This window comes from Branchiostoma belcheri, unplaced genomic scaffold (genome assembly GCF_001625305.1).
Source record: "Branchiostoma belcheri isolate BF01 breed outbred unplaced genomic scaffold, Haploidv18h27 scaffold12, whole genome shotgun sequence".
NCBI classification, from domain to species: domain Eukaryota; kingdom Metazoa; phylum Chordata; class Leptocardii; order Amphioxiformes; family Branchiostomatidae; genus Branchiostoma; species Branchiostoma belcheri.
The window spans coordinates 20,368-29,450 of record NW_017802602.1 but is presented as its reverse complement, the minus strand read 5'-3'; the positions used below and the strand labels follow the sequence as shown (position 1 = coordinate 29,450).

The 9,083-nt window shown below is 43.3% G+C and overlaps 1 protein-coding gene across 1 annotated transcript; it reads right to left on the bottom strand.

Annotated features, from left to right (window-relative positions):
* Window positions 1-3,245: 3,245 nt before the first annotated feature.
* On the bottom strand, window positions 3,246-8,278 carry LOC109462732 (thiosulfate sulfurtransferase/rhodanese-like domain-containing protein 3). Its single transcript, XM_019759290.1, has 5 exons — window positions 8,163-8,278; window positions 6,351-6,434; window positions 5,150-5,299; window positions 4,439-4,601; window positions 3,246-3,471 (listed from the first exon to the last, which is right to left on the bottom strand). Exons 2-5 carry the CDS (start codon window positions 6,421-6,423, stop codon window positions 3,264-3,266), a joined length of 594 nt encoding a protein of 197 aa, XP_019614849.1. The 5' UTR covers window positions 6,424-6,434; window positions 8,163-8,278; the 3' UTR covers window positions 3,246-3,263.
* Between the last annotated feature and the right edge of the window lie 805 nt (window positions 8,279-9,083).

The following is a 9,083-nucleotide window of genomic DNA, read 5'->3' as shown; positions in this document are numbered from 1 at the left end:
TCCCACTCTTACATGTACCGACCCCCCCTACAGAAGTTAACCATTCTGCTACAAGACGTCCCCCCCCCCCATTCAGACCATTTTTGCCCAGAACTGTAAAACCTGTCAAACCCCCAAAAGTCAACCCGAGGAGTTGCAACATAATAATGCAATGTTTGTTCTTCAAGTGGCATTTTACACGCCTTGCAGCTGTTAAGACGTCTTAAAGCTGTCCAAGCTGCTTCACTACCTCTTAATTAAGCAAGTTACTGATCTAATTAAGCAGATTATAATAATGCAATTCGAAGACTTTTGTTTCTGAGTCTTCCGAGGAAAAAATATGTATATTTGTGCATATGATGCGGACTGTTCCATCGAGTTTTCTATCGGGGGTGGTCAGGAGTGATCTCACGTAGATTAGATGGATATTTTATCCTCCAGTCACCCCCCAGGAAGCTTGGTGGAACGGTCTAAAAGCTAAGGAGCTGATGAGGGGGTTGCTTTAAGGAACTCCTCATAGTTCTCAAGGTTGTTATTAAAAGAGCTGTTGTTGTTTACATGTAAATATTTATGTTAAGAGAGACAATCTGTAATGTTTTGTTACTATAGCAACGGTTGCTGCTGTCACTTTTGTTGGTTTAACTCATTTCTGGCACGAACTAACGAACCAACAAACTTTTGTGTGAATTCTTCGTCCTTTGACCTTGTTTCTGCTGTAATGACCTTGGCAGCTTTGGTTTTGGGATCAAGTCATTTTCTTAAACCTTTCTTAAGTTAGCTTTGAGACTTGTGTTTGGGTACAGTTGTGTCAAGCCCTCTGGTTGGTTGCAATCTATCAGCATCCAGGTTGTAACAAGCCTTGTCATTGGCTGTTGGCAGTGCATTTGATGTACATTTCTTTGTTTGAATTTTCTGTTTTTTAAAGTCTCGTGTGGAGATGTTGCAGAAGTTTTGTGAAATTTGTAGCAAGTTCTAGAAAATGTTTAGAAAGTACCCAACTCCCTTAGCCTGGTATCCAGCCTTGTGAGCGGATCTTGGGTAGCGGACTAAAGCTAACAAGGCTGGATACCAGGCTACAACTCCCTAACAATAGGGCTATCTTTTGTCTGCTCAAAAGCAAAGCTGGAAAATTAACTGACCAGATCTTGAAGGACCAGATTTAAGCTAATCTCCAAACAGATTTTTTGGTGGCTACGACAGTATCAACTTGGCAGGGCGATATCCAAAAATTAAATAGGCTGGTGAAAAAAAGTACAAAAAAAGGCCTGAATTAAAAACGTAAAAAAATAAGCCAACGCCTAAACCCAAACCTCTGCTTGGAGAGTGGATTTAAGTGACCAATCCGTGTGTTTGATGGAGCAAAACTTGCCTCGTGCCATAAAAATTAAATTAATTATATGATTATTATCTTTTTCATCTTATTTCTCTACGTGTTGTTTTCTTAAAGTCAAAAAGGTTTCTTCATGTTTTTTCGGACTTGCCGATGTTTTCTGTTATAGTTGGAAGTTTATAAAAACTTCTCCGTGTTTAATATATATTAAAGTGTTGCACTGTTATTTATTGATAAGTAAAGTGGAGTATTAAAATTTGGACTTGTTGTACATAGAAGTATTATGTTACAGTTTAAGTTATTTATTTATGAAAAATATTCATAACTGTTCTGTGACATTATCTATATTTTCTCCTGTGTTTTGGACACTTTCGAAGCGTCTGCTTTCTGGTTACTCTGTTGGTTCCAGCCCAACTCTGTTCTGTAAATATTGTCAGAAATATCAATAGTCAAAAGCGATCAAATCAACCCCAAAGAAAATTTTTGTTCTAGTTTGTCTCAGTCTAAGACTGAAAATAAAGGACAAGTGAAGAAATTTGCATCACTTCTTGCAAGACTTGCTCTGGCCCTTCAGACTCGGAGCCAAATTATTAAACCTGTATAGATAAATAAAAAATGAAATGAAATTTGTCTGGTGGCTAGGAACAGCTGCCACTAGTGTGTTTTTGTGGTTGAAAAAATGTGAAATTATTTTTTTTTTGAGAAAAATATTGTCCTTTGAGGAAGGCTGAGCCTTAAGACATTGCCTGGAAACAGACTTTACCTCCTTGAAAGCAGAAGTTCCTTAAGTGTGACGTAAGCGCGTCTTTAAGTGCCGTCTTTAGTGTGAAGATGTAGTAAGGAACCAGGGATGTTCCCATGTCAGGTTTCTGTTCTGTACAAAGAGACATTTTCAGGAAGAATAAAATATCTGGAAACTTTACGTGCCTGTGTTGCAGTTTGTGCTTCTTAGTTTGTACAAGACGTGACGAATCATGGTGCCCATCTCCAGTTCCGTAGCCCTTGGGCCACACAATTGTGCAATCACTACAGCAGGGGGCTAGTCCGCTGGTACTGGTGTGTGTTGAGTCAAAATGCTGAGTGCTAAGCAGAGAAAGCAATACTATCATATTTAAAGTCTTGACTCTGCCGGGATCAAACTCAAGACCTACCAAATGCAAGGCGAGCACTCTACCCACTTGGCCATTGCACCATTGTGACAAATCAAGGAAGACTGTCAGGCAATTTCACTTCCGGCTGCACAAATTTATTTCCAACATTTAAAATGATTCACCAAAATACCAAGATGAAGACAAAAGGCTGGGAGGAAAACTTGAACCTGATTTTATTCTTAAACTGACTTCTGCTCAGACTCAATTTTCAGGTTGATATTTTGTCCAGCCGTAGGAAGTTAACAGAATGTTGGACTGCTGGAATCTTTACGTCGTTCATTACTGTAATTTATGTTCCCTCCCCTCTGAGATTTACATGTAATGCCATGAAAAATATAAAATCTCCACGTTTCTGAGTGATTCTGCAACGGAAGACAACATATGAGAACCTTGAGTTCATCTTCATTTACACAGTCTTTTTTGACGGCCAAATAATCTCATTTTACAATCTCACTTTTATTCTATTTATTATTACTAATTTCCACATATTGATGTGCAACATTTGGACTAGTTATAACATCCGTGTCCATAATATCACCAGGGTCCATAATATCACCACCTTGAGAAATAGTGTGCTTTTTAAGATATTTTTACTGCATCATACTTTTGGTATGCACTCCTGCACACCTCAAATGTACATACCTAGGGTATGTTGCAGTAGAAATATCTTTAAGCACATATATTTCTCAAGGTGGTGATATTATGGACCCTGGTGATATTATGGACGCAGATGTTAGATATTTCAGAAGAATTTTGGGACTAGTTCTGGTTTACAGTATTTACAAGAAAATCTGAAGCCGGCATCACAATTCTGTCTTGTCTTGTGGAGAGGGTATGGAGTTAGGGGGGGCCGGGGGTGCCGTGGGGTTTTCCGTGTTACTGGTTTCTTTTTTATCCACAGGTATGGGGGGCTGTATGGGGTCTTTGGTGTTCCTGGTGTCGTCCTTTTCCTTCCATTCCTGTTCACATCGTTCTGACCATTCGAGGAAGCCACCGGGGTAATGTTTCACTCTGTAAACATAAACACAAACATTAACATAAACAAACCACTCGGGTAGTGCTTTACTCTGTAAACACAAACATAAACATAAACAAACCACCGGGGTAGTGCTTTACTCTGTAAACATAAACATCAACATAAACAAGCCACCAGGATAGTGCTTTACTCTGTTAAAAAAATAAATAATATAAAATATCATGCAGAAACTATCGCAGTGATAGTATTTACACAGTTACCTCTGAGTCATAATACCGCAAACTACTACTGCGAATTTAAAACACAGCGAATTTAACTTTTCCTCCTAAAAGCCAAATGTAAATGAATTAAAAGTAGACTTTTGAAGTCTTACTTGTGAAATCAGAGTTTACAGAAAACTTACTTGATATGAATGAATGAATGATAAGCTCCTGTAATGCAGAACAGGAGCTTAAGTGTCGTCTGTCCTCGGGGCTGGGAATGCCAAGTGCCGGAGAGATCGACCCGTAGCCCCCCTTCCCTGTTGAGGGTGGGGTTCTATATTCTTTCATATGTTGCCTCTTTAACACCTCTTTTTAACCTGCATTCTCCTCTGGTCTCTCAGTCACTGACGAAAGCTAGTGGATACTAGCTGAAACGTCTGGCCGTTTCCAAAATCATATCCAGTGCTTAAAGTAACTACTTTTTGGCCTAACTTGTGAAATCCTCAGAGCTTGGGGAAGTCTTACTTGTAATACATGTACGTGACATTGATATCCTCACTTGTGAGCTTGGGGAAGTCTTACTTGTGATATCCTGAGAGTTTGCAGAAATCTTGTGAAACTTTCACCGACGGAAACCTTACTTGTGATACATGTATTGTGAGTTTGGGAAAATCTTACTTGTGAAAGCCGAGTTTGCGTAGTTGCTCGAGCGCGTCGAAGGATAGCGCTGAGCTCACGGGGTCTGGTTAACCAGGCTACAGAGTTTGAGGAAACATATATGTGAGTCTGACATCCTTACTTGTGGAATCCGAGTTTGCGTAGTTGCTCGAGCGCGTCGAAGCTGCGAACCCCGGCCAGACAGCTGGTCACGATGTTGTCATCCTCCCTCCCCGGCTTCTCACAGCTGTACTTCCGCTGAAACTCGCCAGGGGGCAGCTGGAACGCATCCCCAACCTCACCAACTGTAGAATATTGAAGTCACCTGTTATGTGATTGTAACACTTTTCAATTTAAAGTCAACAAAAAGCTTGAATCTCTGACTGTCCGTATGCATTACAAGGGCAATGAAAATCATAACCGATGGAGGTGCAAACTTGTCCAGCAGAAAGACTGATGCTTAGAGCTAGGGGGCAGCTAGAACGTTCCATGTTCACTCACGTGGAATGTTAGTTAGTTAGTTAGTTTACTTACGTGGAATATTCACGGCACCGGGAATCTCGCAGTCCTCCACCAGCTCATGGAATGTTTGTTAGTTAGTTAGTTTGTTTACTCACAAGGAATATTCACGGCGCCGGGAATGTTTGTTTGTTTGGTTGTTTGTTTGTTTACTGACGCGGAATGTAAGTTAGTTAGTTAGTTTGTGTACTCACGCGGAATGTAAGTTAGTTAGTTAGTTTGTTTACTTACGCGGAATGTTTGTTTGTTAGTTTGTTAACTCACGTGGAATATTCACAGCGCCGGGAATCTCGCCGTCCTGCTATGTGGAATGTTTGTTTGTTTGTTTACTCACGCGGAATATTCACGGCACCAGGAATCTCGCCGTCCTCCACTAGCTCGATCGGCTCCCTCACGTCAATCAAACGGACGGTCCCCGACTCCAGCCTCGCTTTCAGCTCCTCGTACGGCATGTCTGTGTCCCGCCAGGGCTGGTCTCCCTCCCCTAGTCAGGTATAATAACACACAATACAGTATACAAACAATACAGGACATATACACATGTTATATAATAACACAGCTCCTCGTACGGCATGTCTGTGTCCCGCCAGGGCTGGTCTCCCTCCCCTATTTATATAGTAACACAATACAAACAATACAGTACACATAACGTTACACATGTTATACAATAACACAGCTCCTCGTACGGCATGTCTGTGTCCCGCCAGGCTTCCCCGGGGTGGGGGTCTACTTCCCCTAGTCCAGGTATAATAACACTCAACACAGCACACATAATGTTACTGTAACACACGTTATACAATAACACAGCTCCTCGTACGGCATGTCTGTGTCCTTCCAGCGCTCGTCCCCGGGGTGGGGGTCCACTTCCCCTGGGGGGGTGGGGAATAAACACAACACAGTACACATAACGTTACACATACAATATAACACAGCTCCTCGTACGGCATGTCTGTACCCTGCCAGGCTTCCCCGGGGTGGTGCTCTTCTTCCCCTAATCAAGTATAATATGTAATACAACTCACTACAGTATACAAACGATACAGGCATATCTTTAATCTTAAAGCAGAATATCTTTCAGGAAGGGTTAGACAGTATCAAATTGGCCAGTCTGTATCCATTTCCCCACCCAATTTTAGACTGTCTCTAATACCCCCACCAAAAGATCTGCTTGGAGATTAAAAATATACAACGCCGTAATTATTGTGCAGGGTTCCTCCCCTGGGTGGGGGTCCTGATCCCCAAGGTGGGGGTCCTGATCCCCTGGGTGGGGGTCCTGATCCCCTGGGTGGGGGTCCTGATCCCCTGGGTGGGGGTCCTGATCCCCTGGGTGGGGGTCCTGATCCCCAAGGTGGGGGTCCTGATCCCCTGGGTGGGGGTCCTCGAAGCAATTTCACTGTAAGCTGTGCCTGAAATGTTTGTGTTGGTTTTATTTTTGTGGTTTTTGCAATGACTCCACTGCAAGCTTCATGACAGCTTAGACTGTAATAAAGCTTTAGTTCAGTTCTTTTAACTTTTGATCCGGAAAAAAAACTCACCTGCTGAGGGTCTTTGGTGAAGGAGGGCAAGAAACAACAAACAGCACAGCAGGTGTGGCCGCATGGTTCCCATAGCAACAGCACCTGTAAATAAATAAACAACACCTGTAAACAACAAACAGTACAGCAGGTGTGGCCGCATGGTTTCCATAGGAGACAGCACCTGTAAACAACAAACAACACCTGTAAATAAACAAACACCTGTAAACAACAAACAGTACCGCATGGTTATCATGGTGACAGCACCTGTAAATAAATAAACACGTGGAAGTAAACAAACAACACCTGTAAACAACAGTGCAGCAGGTGTGTCCACGTGGCGACCACGTGGCTGCCACGGAAACAACAAACACCACGTGGAAGTAAACAACGTAACCGTTTAGCACCGTTGAGTGGAGTCGATCTCCAAGCAGATATGCGGGGCTCATTTTGCACATTTCCGGCGTTCTGTCTAAAGCCTTTGTTGCCGTCAGGCGAACAGAGTAAAATTACTACTAAAAACGCCCACCGCCAGAATAACCTACACTACAGATCGCGACGTGAGAAACTAGCTGGAACCACACATCTGCTTGGCGAGCTGAGACCTGGGAACTACAGGTGTGTTGTCTCACCTGCGGCAGGTGTTCTCTCACCTGTAACGGCTGCTCTACGCGAGGAGAGGGCCCAGAGCTCGCGCTGCGGGCGGCAACTGGGCTCGGGACGGCCACCCGGAAGGTAGGACTAGCGGTTCACTCCTCACCTTTGGCTTTTGTACATGTACGGAACGCTTCCTGCAGCTCCGCGTTATTCCGCTAGACGACGCCAATTCCAGGCCAGGTTTGATTATTTTATATCCAGAGTAAAGAACCAAAGGGTAGCCTCTACCAGGCGGAGGCGGTTGGAAGGAGTAGAAATCGGCCAAATAGAGAGATAAGCATGCCAAGGGAGTTTGTCCGTTGAGAGAACGTTTCGCCGCACCGACGGGGTGGTAGAGGCTACCAAGGGGCACCATTTGTTGTTGTCAACATGCAAGTTCTCAAGTATTTAGTGGACACGCCTACAAAGGGACAACGCCCCCTTCCCGCCCCCAAGTGTACTGCAGCGTGTATGTTGTACTTCAAAAGTTCAATACCACCCAGAAATTTCTCAGCATAGTCAAGTAGTTATACATTACATTCGCTTTTCTTGTCCTTCGCAGACACAAAATCGGTTATTTAACGTTATATCCTCTTCTAAACGTTTTATTCCTATAAAGTACAGGATCCGTACAACACCGCTAGTACCTGAGAAAAACAGATGTTGGAGATTGCCCACGTTGTAAAAACTCAAATGTTCTGTTTCAGTGGCCTTTGCTAAAAACTTCGCACCACTCCGTCGGGCTATGTTTGTGGCACTCAAAGGTAACCCAAAACAACATGTCTGATGCCCAGGAATATCGCAGCCAAAGCTTATTAATATCCAAAACATATAGTATCTTTCCCCTGCCCTCCCAGGTGTACGGAACTTTACAGGACGTACTATTGCTTCATGTATTGGCTGAATGAACCTTATGGCAACATTAATTGCCCCCCGAATTTCTCATACATGTATGTTAAGCTATCACACTGTACTAGAAGTGCAGTTAACTTCATTAATTTTAAAGGGCGAAAAGCAGGCAACTATTGTATTGTCATGTCCCTTAAGTCATAGGAACAGCTTTTTAATTTCGCGTAACCCGTTATAATATCGAGCTCAGGGAAAACTGTAACAGTGCAGCCGGAACCTTCCTGACTCCGTAGCCCCGCCCGCAAAACACGTACGGCACCTTATATTGCATGTATTATCAGTACTCACCAACGTTACTGTTGCAGAATTTCGCTGCGGGAAGTTTAAGTTGCAAGTTGCAGCTGAGGGAGGTAAAACTTTTGCCCTCCCTCCAACCCGAGGTTCAACGTGGCACTACTGGGGCAGTATTGTGTACGGGCTGGGCAAAGTCCAGTCGGGAGGGCGGCAAACAAATAACAAAGCACGGGTTTCAAGCAGATGTAAGGAGCCAGTAAACACAACACGAGGACTCCAAGCAGAAATGGGGGCTAACTGATTGCAAATACGAAAGGAACATTTGATATAAGTAGTGGAGCAAGAATACCTGCCGAAGTAGTGCATTCATTCATTCATTCATTCATTCATTCATTCATTCATTCATTCACTCATCCATTCATTCATTCATTCATTCATCCTTCCTTCCTTCCTATTCATCCTTCCTCCCTTCCTTCCTTCCTTCCTTCCTCCCTTCCTTCCATCCATCCATCCATTCATTCCTCCATTCATTCCTTCATTCCTTCATCCATCCATCCATTCATTCCTTCATTCATTCATTCCTCCATTCATTCATTCATTCAATCATTCATTCATTCCTCCATTCATTCATCCATCCATCCATTCATTAATCCATTCCTTCCTTCCTTCCTCCATCCCTTCCTTCCTTCCTCCATCCACCCATTCATTCATCCCTTCATTCCTTCCTTCATTCATTCATTTATTAATCCATTCCTTCCTTCCTTCATTCCTCCATCCATCCATTCATTCATTCATCCATCCTTCCATCCCTCCATCCATCCCTCCATCCATCCCTCCACCCATCCATCCATCCCTCCATCCCTCCTTCCATCCATCCATCCATCCATCCATCCATCCATCCATCCCTCCATCCATCCATCCATCCCTTCATCCCTCCTTCCATCCATCCTTCCATCCATCCATCCATCCATCCAT